Source organism: Anabrus simplex, chromosome 1 (genome assembly GCF_040414725.1).
Source record: "Anabrus simplex isolate iqAnaSimp1 chromosome 1, ASM4041472v1, whole genome shotgun sequence".
Classification (NCBI taxonomy): domain Eukaryota; kingdom Metazoa; phylum Arthropoda; class Insecta; order Orthoptera; family Tettigoniidae; genus Anabrus; species Anabrus simplex.
In genome coordinates, this window is record NC_090265.1 from 413,939,187 (window position 1) to 413,958,786 (window position 19,600).

The 19,600-nt window shown below is 35.9% G+C and overlaps 1 protein-coding gene across 4 annotated transcripts in view; it reads right to left on the minus strand.

The window, feature by feature from the left end:
• Window positions 1–219: 219 nt before the first annotated feature.
• The window catches only part of LOC136856876 (serine/arginine repetitive matrix protein 2), a 120,009-nt gene continuing 100,628 nt past the window's right edge, over window positions 220–19,600 (minus strand). For all 4 annotated transcript variants that reach the window (XM_067135090.2, XM_067135091.2, XM_067135093.2 and 1 more), the window contains one exon: window positions 220–1,196. In XM_067135090.2, coding sequence (XP_066991191.1) covers window positions 594–1,196 — 603 coding nt within the window. In that variant the 3' untranslated portion in view covers window positions 220–593. The remainder of the gene's footprint in view (window positions 1,197–19,600) is intronic.

Sequence of the window (19,600 nt, forward strand, 5' to 3'; positions counted from 1 at the left end):
TCAGTTGCATTAGATATCAAAAAAGACTCAGGTTAAGCAAGATTTCTACATAATCATTATGTGCAGGGACAACTTATTTTTAAAACGAATATGAATTTTTTTTGTCACAGTCACACATCCATATTTTGATTGGGCAGGAGTTCAAATAACTTCTTTTATTAGATGATCTTTCTATTCCTCTAACTCCCACACACCCTTCATTTGTAACTTAAATAATAATTTTCATCAAAAGTTGAATCTTTCCTATATTTTCTTTCAATATCTAAAATACAACATAAAAGATTTACAATAAATTAATGTTAATGTTCAACAGATATAGCATATTCATTCAAATTCCAAAAACGAAACTAAAACCTCCATGATCATGATGTTATACTCATGTATAAAGATTGGTGAACATTATAAACCAAACTAATGACAAACTGAAACAGCACAACTCTGATTTGTACAATTAAAAAAAGGAAAAGGAAAAAAAAAAAAAAAAAAAAAAAAAAAGGTTATCCTATGTACATGATATACAGAATAACAGATTATTCTAGAATCTATAACAACAATCTGGAGAAGTGAGATGCACAAGAGAAATTTATACGGTATTAATTTCTTCGTCGCTTCCTTGAACTTCGAGTTTGTTCTGCTCTGATTGCAGCCCAATGTTCATAATACCTCTCTGCTTCTAACCACTCTTGGTATTTGTACCACCATTCTTCCCACTTCATATAATCATCTAATGTTAAGTCTCGAAGGTACCCCCTGTCTTTGTAATATTTGTAACGGACTCTAACGTCATCCCATGCATCCAATCCAATTGGAGCAGGATGCTGTGACTCTGGATAGTAACCTAGCCCTACACGGCGATCATTAACAGGCATGGGGCTTAGGGTATGATATCTATCACCCCCTTCAATGACAACCTTCAAATCTGAACTGTCTGAATCTTTAGTAATTCTCATATTTTTTACACCATCCAAATCTCGCCGATCCACTGACCACTGAGCCATTTTTCCAAAACGCTCAGATAGGGTAAGTTTAGTGGCCCCAACACCAGATGCAACAGATGAAGTTGAGCTTTCATCGGAGCACGAAGCAGGAGGAGAACTTCTTCTTCGGAGAGGACTTCCCTCCACATGGGGAAGAGAGCGTCTGCGCTTACTCCGCTCTCCCTTATATCGACTACTTTTTCGCTTTTTACTGGATGTCTGAAAAGAAGAGAGAATCATATTTTATTGAAATGATAGCTTGCAAATTATCTCACAAGAAACTATCCTAATTTGATATTAAAAAACAAATAAATTGCACAGCATTTTCTGGCTTCAAATTCCAATAATGAAATAAGGGGCACACTTGCAAAGTGATCTAGCCAGTCAGCTTCCAACCAGAGTGTCTCAGGTTTGAGTCCTGATTAACGCATCCACACAGATGCACACAAGATACTGTCAGTTGGAACAATTAATTTTATTCACATATATTCACAAATTAACACACACATAACCTTAATCATAGTATCAAAACACTTCACTTCGAAACTATCAACAAAGCCACCGTTATTAAAAACAACTGCCAACACTTCAATATGGAGGTTACAACCAACAACTTTGAAACACAGTTGAAAACAGACGACTGTGTATTTCAATATGGAGACTACAAATATTGTATGTCAGCCCGGGATATATACTTGCTACACCATAACTCTACTAAATAACTAACTTCAAAAACTCTCTGTCAATGACTAACTTCACCGTCAAGATTGTCTCCTTATATATGTGCCTGGCCAGGCGTCTAGAAAGTTACCTTACAAAAATATATCATCTCAAAAACTCGAGGGTGCATAATAAACAGATTATAATGTATAGAATATTCTCAACTGTTCTCATGCCTATACCATTCTGGAAGTTACAGTGTGTTTCACAATTATGGATTACAGTTTATATATACAGGTAAGAATAAATTATAATATTAATTCACAGGTATTTGCATTAACGGAACTGATATCAATGTTTATGTGCAACACATGTTTCATGACAACCTCACACACAATATGAGCAATCAACTACGTAAATAATAATAATAATAATAATAATAATAATAATAATAATAATAATAATTCTTTCATGACATAACCTCACACACAATACGATCATTCAACTACGTAAATAATAATAATAATAATAATAATAATAATAATAATAATAATAATAATAATAATAATAATAAATGGATATACACTTCACAGCTAAACATAAAACAATAATCATAAAATAATAATAATTATTATTATTTGAGCTCAATATTTGCATTAGTTACCCATGGGTGAGAAAATATTGTTTTTAAGTTATATCTGTTATCACACTTCTGTTATCACACTTGCGTCATGATAACTTAGGGTAGGTTTGTCAAATGGACTAGCAAGTGGTGACAAGAAGAGCATCTGGTCTTTAAACTCCGAACCAAGGCTTAAACTGAGCTTCGGTGCCCAGTTGACCCCACATAAATGTAAAACAGGTAATTCTGAAAGAAACTAATGCCTATAGTGGGAGGCAGCCTCTATCATAAGGCAGGACACATTGCATAATAGAGAAGTAATATTTAATGAAGAAACCTTGTTCCAGCTGGTAGTACTTTGTACAAAATTTTTACCAGGCTTACAGCTAGGGAACATGATTTTTCACAAGATATTTATTCACATAATCCACTAGAAAGGAACCAGTTGACATATTTCTGGTCACTGATTGATTTTGCAAGAAATCAGCTCCATTTCCCATATCAATAATGAATTTGCTTAAAGCAAATATATCGTATCAAACAGGTGGAAACTCACTGATTGATTACCAATTCATAACATTTACTGAAATCAGAAGCACAAAATAATGTGAAATTAATTCTTTTGCAAAATAATACAGTTTTGAAAGACTATGAATAAAATTTTGATGAAAAAACCTAGTTGACGTTTTGAAAGATGGAATACTTTGCAACACTGCCATTGACTTTGATGCAAGTGTAATGGACTAGTATAACTTGGAAACAATTCTCTAAAGATGGGTAAATAGCAGAAATATCGGGCTCGATTAGTAGGTGGTGTTATTATGACTTGTGAGGTGTGGTTATGAAGTCGTTTACGTCTATTATTATTATTTACGTAGTTATGTACGGAATTTATTTGGTATGAATCGTGGTCGTATCATTTATTATTTGTGTCATGTGAAAAAAGCACATGAGGTTACGTCACGACACGTCTGCTCTAAGTATATTAGTAAGAATTTATTTAATGTAAGAACACATAATTAATAGTATATAATTTATTATTACCTGTAACTGTGATGTATAAATCCAATGCAATGTTGTGCAACACAGGGTAATAGTCCAGAACAAGGTATCTTTGTCACTAGAGTGTTACAGAACATTCGATTCATTTGTAAATAAGTTATTGGAGGGACTAGAAATTACAAGAAAACATGTTTCTAGAAGCCTGGACAGGCAATGTATATAAAGAGGCAGTCTTGTGAGATGAAGTTGAGTTGTTAGTGAGAGTTGCTAGCGAAAGTCGTTAGTCATGTGAACTCATGTTGTGATTTTGGTTGACATGCTAGTGTAGTAGTAGTCGTCATCGTCTTTTTTCTTCTTCGCCATAGCAGTTTTGTTCAAAATGGTGGTTCATTAATGTGTATATTATTTGTAAATAAAAACAGGTACACAACTGACAGCATTTTGTGTGTGCGTCTTTGTGAGTACAACAACAACTTGCAGTTGATGATAAACATCGACTATCGATTAGGTGCAATACGACTGTACTCTATCTGATCATTCTTTTAGAGATGTATTAATTCCACCTTTTCAGTACAAATTATGATTTATCAAATAACTAAAAATACACACAATCATATTTTGTTTGTAGGACATGTTTTGTCCTTACCCGTGATATCTTCAGCTACATCAAATTTTCTATGTAAATTCCAATGATAAAAAATGTGCATATAAAAAGTACACTTTCTTGCATAAAAATTAGATTTTAAAAATTGTCATAGTCCACCACCATCTAAATATGACTGTGTATATGGGTGTGAACACAATGTAGAAATGAAACACTATCTTTGTCATAAGACATGTTAAAACAGAAGAGAAACACACTCCAAAGATAGAATATTCGATTAATATCTTGAGTTAAAATTGAATAATTGAAAAAGAGGTTCAACCTATTCAATACATAAGAGAAAGAAATGTAGTGATTACATTCTTATTTAATAGTAATTAGAATTGGGACCGGTTTCGACCATAGTCCAGGTCATCGTCAGCCGATCAAAGCATAAAAAACATGAAAAACAATGCATATGAAAAAGAAAAAGATTAAGTGAACTCTGGATCGGTATAAGAGGCCAAAAAAAAAACCCCCACCACCTTCATTTCGGTTCTCATTCAAATTTTAACCCTTGTCTTGCGCCGACTTCGACTACTTCAATCATGACCTGAATTTTTTCATTTTAAAAATAGCGCACTGTGCATATATGTTTTCATTTGTTTTTCCGATATTGCGCTCTTTACTATATTTTTTTCTCTTTACAATTGTTTTTTCAAGTCGACTGTTTTCCAAGAATTCAGCAGTAACACAATTACTCATTCAATTATACTTAATTGTGTTGTATGTATCTATATATATGTACTTAATTTCCTGCAACAGAGCATGGACCGGCACAAACCAGGAGCTGAGACATTTTGTAAATTCCATGGCAGTCCATGGCTACCATCACAAAATCTGTAGGTCGAAGACATACCACGACCCGGACTCGATGTGCATATGTGAACTCTGTGATAAACATTGTGACAGATATCACGTACTGTCGTGTAAAAATCGTGTGAAATCAATCATAGAACTCTGTATTGATTAATTATCCTAATACTGCACAACTTGTGCGCAATAAAGTTTATATATAATTTCCTGCAACCGAGGCAAATACTGGATCTTCAGGATATTCTCCATTCTACTTTGGCGTTCGAGACTACAGCGCATGACCTTGAGTGTGCCGCACTGATCACCGGGAACTGGCAGTTTGCTTCTATAAATCTATTAGTCTTCGACTTCAATATATTGATAGATCTTCATATGTTGTTCGATAGTTTTGTGACTTTGTGCCTGACTGTGTGTAAAAACTGACCCATTTGACCGTTCTCCGCTGTTCATAAACATTGTGAGACTTTACCTATCATTGCATGTGCCGTACCACCATTCATAAAATTACGCACTGCTTTCTTTTAAGTGACTCACCGTTTCTACCCCCATAATCATTTTATATTGCCTCTTATACCGATCCAGAGTTCACTTAATCTTTTTCTTTTTCATATGCATTGTTTTTCATGTTTTTTATGTTTTGATCGGTTGACGATGACCTGGACTATGGTCGAAACCGGTCCCAATTGTAATTAATATTAAATAAGAATGTAATCACTACATTTCTTTCTCTTATGTATTGAATAGGTTGAACCTCTTTTTCAATTATTCAATTTTAACGTTAATACTTTCAATACGGAACAATGAAATTTTTATCTTTAATATCTTGAGGACATAACTGAATATTATGTCTCTTGAAGCAGCTTTTAATATATATATATATATATATATACACATACTGTATATACAGTAGAAGTCTGGTATAGTGAGAATTCATAATGGTGAAAAATTTACTTGCTCCATCTTTTGTAAAAGTCAGGGGAAAAAAACCCCACCCACATTAAAATCGGTATGAAAAGGCAATCGGTCTGTTCAAACTGTTCGTGGATGGTTTCCTTACTATGGCCAAGACCAACTACAATAGCTCAAACCTTAACCGACCTATCGAAACTGTCTATAATGGCGGCAATTGGAGTTCTAGCATGAGTTTGTTTTGATTTGAGTTAAGTCGTGTTTCTACCAAATATTTACAGAAAATTTTAATATTATTAATCGTAAATTATATTTATTAATGTTATTAAAAGGCTATAGAGTCTCCTTCAGTGCAATAATAAGCTGTTTGTTTATTAGAACAATGCCCGTGATTAGGTTATTGTTTGTTTTCATGTTCTTATCTGAAAGTATTTTCTTTATCTTTTCAGTTACCTGTGAATTCTTTTTACAGTTTAATGTGGCTGTGTGCTTGAATGTAAGTCCAATTATAGGGGTAGTGCACAAGCTTCAGTGTTCAGATTTCCATAAAATCCAGTATTACGGCAAACATGGCTTAAGTACATTCATAGGGAAATCTTCAAACAAATTATAGGCCTAATAGTGTTGTGTGCATTACTCATTTTGATAAATTTATTGTTAGGGAAAATATACCCATAGAAGGTGTTAATCCAGTTCAGCTGCCACGCAAACTTCTGAAGTTACCTAATGATGCCCATCCTAGCATTTTCCCCTATCAGCCAACGTACCTTACTACAAAGAAAAATAAATCAGTCATGGAAATATTCGGAAAATCGTGACCAAGAGTTATGGTTGAGAGACGAAAATAATTTTAAACGGTGGTACAAGAATGATGTAATTAATAATTTTTAGTATTTACAACTGCGTTAACTAAATCTAACCCCATTCCTCGTGAGTGAAAATGAGGATTACGTTCGTTTTCTTGTATATTACAAGAGGATGATGTGCCATCAATTCCGGTGATTTTTGAAGTGTTTAGTGCTTTAGATGGTCGAATGTATCATACAAATATCACTGTACCTACTTAACAATTCAGGTGGATTTCAGAGAGTTGATATTTTGTTCGAGAAATTTGTTTGCATGTTTTCATAATTGTCTAGTTAATGATAATGTTGCATAGTATTTCATGTTAGGTTAATAATGTTATTTGTTGACATCTATTTATCTTATTTGTTGGCCGGAGTTTCATTTGTGAAATATGTTTATAGCATGTGTCGGTTTTAACCTGCGTTAATAAAATAATTCTCCTGTCATTATTTTCCCACTGAATTACAATCCGAGTTACAACAGAATTACTTGATAATGTTACTTTTGAAGTATAATTATTTATTTTTTGAGTTGAGTTGCATTTCATGACATTCGACTTATGAAGTTTTCTTTAGGTGACTCGGAATAAACATGCATAATCTTCCCCTCAACCTCTCATGTCGCCCACCGATGTCCGCCATGTTTTTTCTGAGTTGCAGTCTGATGTAATTGTAGTTGGTCTTGCTATGGCTTACTCATTAGTTATTTTTCTAATTCAGATACCAGGGGAACATGTATGTTCAATTTCATTCTTAAAAACTGTAACAGTACCACTCCAGAGAAGGGATTCTCAAAGGGCGAGCCTTGGCACAGTAGTGTGTTGCAAGAAAATTTACGTATTTGGGTAAGTGTGAACACACAAAAATGTGCTTGTGTGTTAATTCAGTAGTGTTATTTATTAATTTTACAGAACTGAAAATACTTGCAATACAAAATATAAAATTGAGAGTGCTATGTCAATAATATTACACTAGTGTCGCAATTTAGTGTGAAACATGGGCTTGTTTACTTTTACAAAGTTGTTCAATGTATGGAGGAATAGCAGACAAACACACTCGCAATTCTTGTTCTACAGAAAGAAGTCATTCACGTTTCTTAATTTTGATGTTGGTCAGTGCCAAAAATCCCTGTTTGCACAGATATGTTGTTGAAATGAAGTAGTACAGATGTGGCATGCTCTGATGATAATGGAAACTCTCTTTTCACAAAAATCCAGAAGTGAAGTAGGGTTTTTTCTCTAAATTTGATCTTTAAAAGTTCAATCAGCTCTTCTGCCTCTTGTAATGTGTTTCGAGTCCTCAGTAGTAACGGCAAAGAGATTGTGAACCCAGTCGTATTCGTTCATGTTGAAGTAAGCAAAATATTCTCCAGCACAGAAAGATGCTCTAAAATCAGACTGGAACAAAGGTCAGAATCAGCTACAAGAAGAAACATCTCAAGTCCACCCTTTCTAACTTTTCACCTTCACAGTTCCATTTTTCTTAAGAACCCGTTGTGTCACGTGCTTCTTGGTACATGACTTCGAGAATTCTGGAAATTAAGAGATTCTTTACCTCATCTTTTATTTCTAATGAGTTAACAACTGCTGTTGGCCATATTATTTATGCATTTATTAAGAAAATAGGTTCTCTTCCTTTCTGAGTTTTGTTTACAATACACCAGTTGATGGATATAACTAAAAAGAGTCCAACATCGCCTTCGAATATTGACAAGAGAGCTCGCTATTACACGTAATGAAAAAATAATACCGGAGATTATTGACTGAATTCAATATACTGTAATTGCTGAAGCGCATAAATACTGGTACTGATAACTAAAAAAAAAAAACTCACTCTAAAACACTTGTAATAACAGAAGTACCAGCAACAATGTTTTCGCTGTAACAGTTTAATATAGGGTTTTTCATGGGACAGAAAAAAAAAAAAGTCATTACAATGTCCTGCTTCTCAAAAATTTTGAATAATTCATCGAAAAGAATGTTAAATTTTCAGAAATTGTGTTAAGATTTCCAACTGGGTAATATCTTCTATTTAAATGACTAAAAAGTTTTTGTAAATAATATTTAAAAGAATGCCTTTGTTTTCTATGCGTAGAATAGCAAGATCTTGACGCAAAGAAGAGAAGGAATGGTTAAGCCTATCATGTAGGTGCTCATGGCAGATAATCTACAGTAGAGTATTTCTTGGCAGCGAGATGTTCATGATTCTGGATAGTAAAATTTCTTCCAGTCTGGCTTATGTAGCTGGCACCACATTGGGAACACTTAAGTTTGTAAACTCCAGAGTTCTGGAAATCCCAGTCTAGAAAGCCAAGAATAATGGCCGAGAGGACTCGTCGTGCTGACCGCGACTCCTCGTAATCTGCAGGCCTTCGGGCTGAACAGCGGTCGCTTGGTACGCCAAGGCTCTTCGGGGCTGTAGTGCCATGGAGTTACTTAAAAGTTCTGGAAATTATTATTACAGGGTTCCCAGCCAGAAAGTCAAACTAATTTCCCTGACCAAAATATTGTATTTGCCTGACAAAAATTTGGCATTTGTGCAATTTTCAACAGCCTCCTCCACCCCCATTAGTTGTCCAACACACACCTGTACACAATATTTATTACTCAAATAGGAAATACAACATTTTGAACAGTATATACAATTTAATAATGATCTGCTAGATAATATTAAATGTTAATACATTTTATTTATACATGAATAATGAAAATATTACTATTAAAATTACTAACGAACATACAATGTTGGTGTTACATACTATCCATTTCATATCCGTATCGACTATAAGATCCAATTAATTGAAGGAACAAGAATCCACAATTACACAATTTTTTTCTGGTTTCAAGTAGGCATATTTTATCTTCCATTCTGGCTTCACATTCTCGTGACTGCATTCATTTAACTTTTTTTTTCCGGCTTGCAACTTTATTATTTAATCACTTATTCTTTGTTTCTCAGCTTTTTTTTCTGTCCTCTTCTTTGACCTTCAGGCGTGTCTTCTCCAAGTAAACCTGAGATTTCTTATGAGCATATCTCACCGATAACAACATTCTATGATTAATTGGTATGCATCTGACACCTCCATATAGTACAAAATGGAATCATACACTTGTCTTTGTGCAATAATTGACTCCTCATGCATGTTTTCTACCAAAATTGATTTATTTATAGAAAAGCCTCTCTCCACTGCAGCATTTCCATGAGACAGTATAAGACAAAGCTTTATTACTGTTTTCTGCTAAAATGTCAGCAAAGAAAATGTCTAAACCCGTACTATCATCAGATATTGAGATATATTATTTGAATTTAGTTTCCAAAGCTTCCTTTGATTCACAACACAGAAATGTACTGTGCTTTAGCCCTATTGGCCACCTTTTCAGTTATTCTGTTAGCTTCATCCAACAATTCCAAGACATATTCCATTCGGGTCTGACCAAGACTTGGTTGCTGATATATGTGGATTCAAACTCATTAGATCTTTCACTAATCTATATAAAAGACTCTTATCCAACAGTTTTGTCATAACTGCCACCTATATTTTCTGACATTCGTGTTTAAAACCAAGAATTTCTCTCTGACAATTTTAGTTCTTTAAGTACCTTTTTCGTACGAAATCCAACATCAACTTTACCTACCTCAAGTTTACTGGGTCCTGTAGATCAAGCAAAATTACACTCCTAATATCAATGGCATTTGCCATTTTACTATGCTTGACAAAGCAATTCATCAAACTTCTAAATAGTTCATCCAGATGGGAATACAAAAATGGAGCAAGCAGTTTGTTACTTTGAAACTGCCTGAGAAAAGGCTCACATTCCAAAGAAATAGTTTTGAAAAATGCTTGTTTGCATTTTATTAAAGGGTCTTGGATTTGTTCTTTAATATTACGTATTACAGGATTTACTTTCTGGCATCTTATCATTTGCAACATATGCTTTGATACGGTGAAATACTTCTAAGGCTCATTCCAGACAATGAACATTTTCAAGCCATTGTACTGTACAATACTTCAGTGGGAATACTGTACTACCAGTCACTGCAGAGAACTGGGCCCGGCGAGCTGGTGAGTCTTTGAATAAATAATACATGTTACGCAGGAATGAGATAAGCTCCCAAGTTACAACCATTAAATCTGTTTTAACAGCACCGTTGATGACATGCAAACCACACTTTTTCCCATCACGATTTTCTGTCTCCATTTCCACTTCAAGCTTCCTGAGAAAGCTCAAGTTCACATTAGGCCCATCCATTGAGACCTGCAACAAGATTTTTCTTTGACGAGGATGCAGTCCATGATTAAATTTTTGCAGCAGATCTTGGGCAGTAGCACGACCCAGAAAAACACTGTTCCAATATCTAGAAACTACTATATGAGTGTTGATATTAAAAAAATCTGACAATGAGATCCATTTGTCCTTGTTGAGTTGCCTTATTGAGAGACTCATCAAAAGAAATTACATAGTCCTCACAAGTTTTCAAATTGTTTGTTAATAACTCACTGAAATGTGGTGCAATACCATGATTAATCATGCAGGAACACTTACTTTCACCAAAGGTGAATTTCGATGTAATTGCACCATCTGGGAACATAAGTTTAAATGTATCACATATACCTGCACATGAACTACTCTTGTATTAATTAGCAACAACTTTTAACGCTCGTAACATTCCTGCTTTGGCTACTTCATCTTTATTAAAATAAGAAGTAGCACAGTGTACTGGTCCAATTTCTATCCCTGCCTCAATCTACTGTTTCTGCTGAAATAACACACAGTTTAACAGTGGCATTATCAAGAGATACATGTCCAATGTCTACACTTGTTTCTGTTGAACTAGCGCTAGGTTTGACAAGAAATTATGACAATGATGGCTGTCTTGATTTAATTTTTTTTTTGCTTTAGGCTGCACCGACACAGATAGGTCTTATGGCGACGATGGGATAGGAAAGGTCTAGGAATGGGAAGGAAGCGGCCATGGCCTTAATTGAGGTACAGCCCCAGCATTTGCCTGGTGTAAAAATAGAAAACCATATTCAAGGCTGCCGACAGTGGGGTTCGAACCCACTATCTCCCGGATGCAAGCTCACAGCTGCGACCCCTAACCGCACGGCCAACTCGCCCGGTGATTTAATATTCTGAAGCTGAGTGTGTTTTGGTCCAGTTCTATGTGAATGAATTGCCTGGCTTCTGGACACATTGCAGTAGGCTTCAAATTTATTGTCAGGTACATCACTGAGCCAATCTACAAACTCTGGATTAAAGGCTGAATCCAGCCACTGATAGCTGAAAGTTGTTTTTCTTGCTATCTTATCTAATGCATACCTGCCAACTTTTGGAAAGGGCTATCAGTAAAACTAACGTGCGTCAAAAAATCGAACGATTCTCGACATACCCCGGCTTGACGAAAATAATAATACTACTGTGCTACGAAGTACAATAATAATTCATGCTTTAAACAGAATACTTTAATGAAGTCATATCTACTTACATCACAGGCCAATGATTTGTAGATGAACATAACAATCAAGAAGAAATCCATGTTAAACAACAGTAGGCGTGGTGAATATTAGTTTTGAGCACACATAACAGGACTTCCTTGATAAATTAAGCAGATATGCGATAATTGAAAAAGGCTTTACACAATAAATGATGTAGATGTTGATTCCCATAGGGAACTTAAAATATTTGTCCCGAACGAGTAAATTTATAATACACAATAAAACTTGTTTCACGTATCAAAAGGCAAGAAATAATACACACTGCAAATCACAAGCTATTTCGACTTTAAAGTCATAGCTGTGGCCTTTTTAGCTTCCTCAAATTCCACTATGAATATGACCCGTTCTATTTCTGCTATTATCTTCACTATTTCCCTCTTAATATTACAAATTTTCATCCAACTATGCTTAGGCCCTTTTGTGCTGAGAGTTGTTGTGTGTCAGGTAATTCATATTGATCACAAACTGCAACCTATGAATCCTTTGAGCGAGGAAAAGTGATCAACAAATACAGGAAACTGCGAAGCACAAAGTTATAACAGAAAAACTCAAACACTTCATTAACATATCCCATAACCTTAAAAGGCCAAAATATTCAAAGAATGCCAAATTCGTGAACAAAGAACAACTCACGTGGTCAAAGAATATAGGTTAAATCACAACCTGCGAATGGAGCGGAACAAATAATTTGTGGAACGGAGCCTGTCGACACCTAAGATTCACAGTTCACATGGAAGAACTGTTATCTCGGCTTGAAATTTAATTCCAATAACAACTCAAACATCACGCGGTTAAAAATACCAATCATATCAAAGAATGAGTTATCGACTATCGTGGACTTGCCATCGACCCATGCAAACGATTGTACGGAAGTGGAGTGATTATCGAACGTTAAAGATTCCAATTTTTGTTCGCGAAGTCGTAAAATGACACCGCCCAACCGTAAAAGTTGGCAGGTATGCTAATGCATAGGCCTAATCTGAAACAAAAAACAAAAGCATGCTAATTTTACACAATAACTATATCAAAGCACAAATACACTTATCTCAGCAATGTAAAAATACCTTGTTGGGATAAAAATATACTTTTACAGCTTGGTACGGCCAGAGCCGCCACACACTGTTCAGCATTTCAATAAACACATCTTGTTTTAATGCTGCCATAGCCCAAAACATGTACAATTTTAATTTTTAAAGATAAAATTCAATTTACCTCATCAATTGATCACTTTTCCTCGCTCAAAGGATTCATAGGTTGCAGTTTGTGATCAATATGAATTACCTGACACACAACAACTCTCAGCACAAAAGGGCCTAAGCATAGTTGGATGAAAATTTGTAATATTAAGAGGGAAATAGTGAAGATAATAGCAGAAATAGAACGGGTCATATTCATAGTGGAATTTGAGGAACAAGAAGCGACAAGCCATGAAGTGGGGAAAAATATTGCCTAAGATAATAAGAGTACGAAGATAAAGAAGCGAACATAATAAATAAGAAAATTAAAGGATTGAAAGGGAAAATTGAAAGCAACAACATTTCAGTAACCAAAGTGGATATGGGTAATACGCTTGTTCTAATGAATAAACAAGAACCCATTGATAAAACAGAGGAATTTCTAAAGAATGGCAAGTTCACTTTAACTAAGAAAGATCATATGAACATAGTTCAAAATAATTTTAAAAATATGTTGAAAAAAGTGGGATTTGTTTTAGACTCCAAGGACGCGAATAGTCTAATAAACATGCTATATATTTTTTTGCTAGTGGCTTTACGTCGCACCAACACGGATAGGTCTTATGGCAACGATGGGATAGGAAAGGCCTAGGAGTTGGAAGGAAGCAGCCGTGGCCTTAATTAACGTACACCGGGCGAGTTGGCCGTGCGCGTAGAGGCGCGCGGCTGTGAGCTTGCATCCGGGAGATAGTAGGTTCGAATCCCACTATCGGCAGCCCTGAAGATGGTTTTCCGTGGTTTCCCATTTTCACACCAGGCAAATGCTGGGGCTGTACCTTAATTAAGGCCACGGCCGCTTCCTTCCAACTTCTAAACCTTTCCCATCCCATCGTCGCCATAAGACCTATCTGTGTCGGTGCGACGTAAAGCCCCTAGCAAAAAAAAAAAAAAAAAAATTAACGTACAGCCCCAGCATTTGCCTGGTGTGAAAATGGGGAACCAAGGAAAACCATCTTCAGGGCTGCCGACAGTGGGATTCAAACCCACTCCCGGATGCAAACTCACAGCCGTGAGTCCCTAACCACACGGCCAACTCGCCCGGTTAATAAATATGAACCCGGGAATGCCCACTATGCGGGCATTGCCCACAATTCATAAGCAAGAAATTCCCCTAAGACTGTTAGTAAACTATAGAAATAGCCTGACGTACGATTTGGCCAAATTTATACACGCATTCTTAACTCTTTCCCGCCCTTAGCACCCGAAAACACTCGATTATTCATTTTGCCTTCCGCTCCTTGGCGCCCAGCTGCATTATCTGTACACGCCTGCGATCTATGCGATAGTTTTGCATTTTTTTTGGCACTGAAGTGTTTATAAGGCATTTATGAACACGCAATATAATCTACAAGGCTTAGGAAATAAAAATCTGCCTTGAACTTCATTACAAGATATTAGAATCATTCCATATTGATGGTTTTCACTTTATGCATTGAATAGGACATATTAAATTTCCTTTGTAAAGTCTTGAACTATAAGAATTTTCAATAAAATATTCTTCCTCATCCATTTCCCTTTTCCAGATTCTCTCTGGGTAGGGTAGTGTACTAATAATAATAATAATAATAATAATAATAATAATAATAATAATAATAATAATAATAATAATAATAATAATAATAATAATAATGTTATTTGCTTTACGTCCCACTAACTACTTTTTAAGGTCTTCGGAGACGCCGAGGTGCCGGAATTTAGTCCCGCGGGAGTTCTTTTACATGCCAGTAAATCTACCGACACGGGGCTGTCATATTTGAGCACCTTCAAATACCACCGGACTGAGCCAGGATCGAACCTGCCAAGTTGGGGTTAGAAGGCCAGCGCCTTAACCGTCTGAGCCACTCAGCCCGGCAGGGTAGTGTATCAAAGCCCTCCACCTTACTCGTTCTTTCCACCATTCCTCTTCTAGTACTCTATTGCTATCGACTCCTCTATTTGCAATACAGTCCACAACAGAACTCCTCCATCCCGTTCTAGGCCGTCGCCTGGGCTTCTTTGCAGTTTCTGTATCCATAATGTTCTCGTTGGTATTCTCTCTCCTGGCATTCTCATCATGTGTCCAAACCATTTTAGCTTTGCTATATCAATCTCTTTTTGAAGTTTACACACTCCCATGCTTCTCCTAATTTCCTCATTTTGTATTCTATCTCATCTTGTCTTTCCCTGTATGCTCCTCAAGAACCCCATTTCAGCTGCTTTTATCATACTTTGGTTCCGCTTAGTCAACATCCAGGCTGCTAAAGCATAGGTCAGTATAGGTTTATAACAGGACGAGTATAAAACCTTCTTGCACTTCATTAGCACATCTTTGTTCCATAAAATGTCCCTCACACACCGGTAGAAACTTGCAGACAGCAGTATTCTTAAATCAATTTCTCCATCCAAATTTCCATCTTGTGACATCACGCTGCCCAAATATTAAAAACTTTCACTACTTCAAGAGGTTAATTTCCTGGATTTTCTGTTACCTCTCATCATGATCAAAGTCTTGCTTTTTGCAGTACTAATTTTCATTCCAAAATTTCCTATCTCTTCATTCCATAAATCAATTTATCTCTGTACTTCCTCTTCATTATCTCCCCAAACTATGTCATCAGCAAAGAGCACAAACTTTATTTGCTTGCCCATCATCTTCTCCTTGATACTATGTAGAATTCTATCCATGATGCTAATGAAGAGTAAGGGAGACAATACACTTCCCTGTCTCAACTCTGAACTATTGAGTTTGACCAACTTTGATTCTAAAACAGCTTTTGCAATTTTGATACAGTGCTATTACCATATGCATTGTTTCATTCCCAATCTGTGCCTCTGTCAATGTTTTCCATACCAAATTCCTTGGGACATTGTCATATACCTTTTCAGTATCTAGAAACGTTACTACCATGTCCTTTCCATATTCCCAACACCTTTCCATCATTTGATGCAATGTAAATATTGGGTCAAATGTGGACCTGCCTTTTCTGAATCTATACTGGTGTTCTGTCAATTTTCCCTCTACTCTGCCTCTTATTTGTTTATCCGAGATTCTTTCAAGGATCTTAGCTGTATGTGATATCAGTGTCACTCCTCTGTAATTTTCACATTGCTTCCTGTCTCCTTTCTTGAAAATTGGTATAATGACCCCTTTTGCCCACTTTTTTGGAACATTCTTTTCTCTCCATATCACACTGAAGAGTCTATACAACCACTGTAGACCAACTGCTCCTACTGCTATTATCATTTCTATGGTGATCTCGTCAATTCCAACTGCCTTGCCTCGTTTTCCTTATCTTCCATCTGCACTAAATCTGCTTCTTCGATTTCTTCTTGTACTGAGGTATTTTGCACGTTGTAAAACTGTTCAAAATATTTTCAATACAATTTATCAAGTAAATGATATTACGTAAGTTTTCAGACTAGTTTCAGCCACTTAGTAGCCACCTTCAGCCAAATAAAAATTAAAAAGAGTATGTGATATGTAAAACATATGTATAACAAAGACAATGTTGCAGGAATAGTTATAACATTAAATTACATATAATAACAAAATTTATGGTTATGATCTTCTTGTCCATGACAACTTTGGCAAATAATAAAGCTTTGGCTTATACTGTCTCATGGAAATGCTGCAGTGGAGAGTGGCTTTACTATAAATAAATCAATTTTGGTACAAAACATGCATGAGGAGTCAATTATTGTACAGAGACAAGTGTATGATTCCATTTTGTACTATATGGAGGTGTCAGATGAGTCCTGCTTCTCAAAAATTTTGTATAATTCGTCATTCATACATACGTTTTAGTTAGCACATACTTTGTTTAATTTTTATTTGGCTGAAGATGGCCACTAAGTGGCTGAAACTAGTCCCAAGACTGATGTAATATCATTTACTTGATATATTGTATTGAAAATGTGGACCTCTTGTCAAAAGGTTCGTTCCAACACGAAGTCCCTGATCGTCTGACGGATGCACAGTTGAGAGAAAGCGTTCCAACACAAAACCAATCCCGGACTGATGCACGTACTCAAATTTGGCGTTCCAACACACTTCAAACTGCAGTTACCGATTGCCAGAACTCGTCCGCGGCCTGTGGCATGAACCGGTCGTACGGACACGTGCAATGGAATACATGCGCGAGAGAGGAAATTCACTGGACAGACCATGTGCATTTCCACTCCTGTTCTGCTCCTTGTTCTTCTCCTCACATGTGTTTTGTTAACATTGCCATAACCTCTAAGCAGTAATAATTAGTTCTAAATCTATTAATGAATTCTGTTAAGGTACTTGTGAATTGAGGAGTAGAAATAATAAATAAGTAAAAAATTAATAAATTAGTAATAATGAGTAAGTAATTAATAAATAAGCAATAAAATGGAAAGGTATGGGGATTTCGTTGAATCTTTATCCAGTGAAGATGAGTTGGATATGCATTTGGCAGCGCCAAGGAAGCAAGAAAATTGTTTGCGTCAAGTTTTATTGTTGCTAGTGGAATTCTCGAGGTTCTTTCTAATCGTGTCATTCTGATTTCACTGTCCAAACTCAGTAGTGATTATTCTAGTAGTTGTTTTTTCTAATGGTAGAAAATGACAGGGTCATGGCCACATAAAAGTTAATTAATAATTTAAAACTTGTAGGTAATCCTGGTACATCAAAACGGAAACCTACTTACCACTTGTTCCACTGCTTTCCTCTCACCCTAGTGGGGCCTGGCCAGGAATTGAACCCGTGACACTATGAACCGAAGGTTGTGACAATGACCTTTGAAAACAGTGAACTATGATGATAAATAATAAAGAACGTGAAAGTGTATTTATTTTTATGCCGAGCAAGTTGGGCACGCAGCTGTTAGCTTGCATTCAGGAGATAGTGGGTTTGAACCCCACTGTCGGCAGCCATAAAGATGGTTCTCTGTGCTTTTCCCATTTTTACATCAGGCAAATGCTGGGGCTGTACCTCAATTACGGCCACGGTTGCTTCCTTCCCACTCCTAGCCCTTTCCTATCCCATCGTCACCATGACCTATTCGTACTGGTGCGACTTAAAGCAGCTTGTAAATTAATTTTTACGTTTGTAGTTTGAGATTTACTATGCCTAATAAAAATGTGACAATATTGGCAGTTCCCTTACACAGTATTTTCTGCCAAGTATTGGGAGAAGAAAACGTTTATTTTCTTCCTTACATCCTCAACCATAATCTCCTTTAATATCATTCACTATCTCGCTGTATTTCCTTAATCAAAAATATTTAGATATTTATAAACATTTATGTTTTAACCAAGTTCTTTTTATCAAAGATTATAAAATTTGTTTGATCCAAGTTACTTAAATCATAGTTCCTTAACAGTGAAATACAGGCTTAAGGCTTGGAGGCAGATATCCCTCCCTAACTAATTAAAACAAATATAAACCATGTGTGTGTATATCATACTTTATTCATTTTTAAAATACTTGTTATACCGTGTTCTATATATACTGAATTTCATCAGTATTTCAGTAATTTACCCCCTTTTTTTTTTTTTGCACGAATCTACAAACAACTAAACAGGGCAAGGTAATACTAAATACGCACCAAACTTTTGTTTACACGTCGGACTGCTGTCCAGGAAGTGTCAAGATCAAGTTCGGGACCAGCCGCTGATCAATCCCAAACCGGCGCATGCGCACAGGGTGATGCATGAATCCGCCGGTAACCGTCAGAAACTTGTGTGTTGGAACAAACTTAATTTATTCTTATAATTGCACTTCAATACGGAACAAAAAGTGAAGTTTATAGCTTATAAAGTCTTGAACTTCCAAGAACATGGATCAGCTGCTTCGTTCGTAAACATGGCGGGATTGAATACTGCAGATATTGAAACCGAGCTGAACATAGGCGACGAAAGTGACACAGAATCATTGAGTACGGGTAGAGGTGAGTAGAGGGGTAGAGGACTTAGTGAGTGAATAACATAACAACAAAGATAATTTGTGATAATAGCAATATAAATGAAAACGGATATGGAGAAATTGGACCTGATGGTGATGCCGCAGCATTTCAGGTAACACAAACATTTCGTTTCGTTACTCTGAATGATTAATTTTTACACATGTTAGAAGGAGACAAACTATTTAGTGACATAGCCAATTGCATATATATCAATGCAGCATTCAAACAAACACATTCCGGTAAAATCTGTGTTGAGTATCACCAGCAGTGGGGGTGAAGGTTTGAACCAACAACCTTATGACTCTATGAATAGCGAAATGGATGTGATGGTATGTTTTCTAATATTATTGAAAATATGAATACATTGTGAACAATAGTTTTTATTATATTTAACTTTTTCTGAAACAATGAGCTCTTCTTCAATTTTTCCTAAATAATAGGCTGAAACTTGGGGATAAGCGGAGTGAAAATGTGGGTGGGAAAGG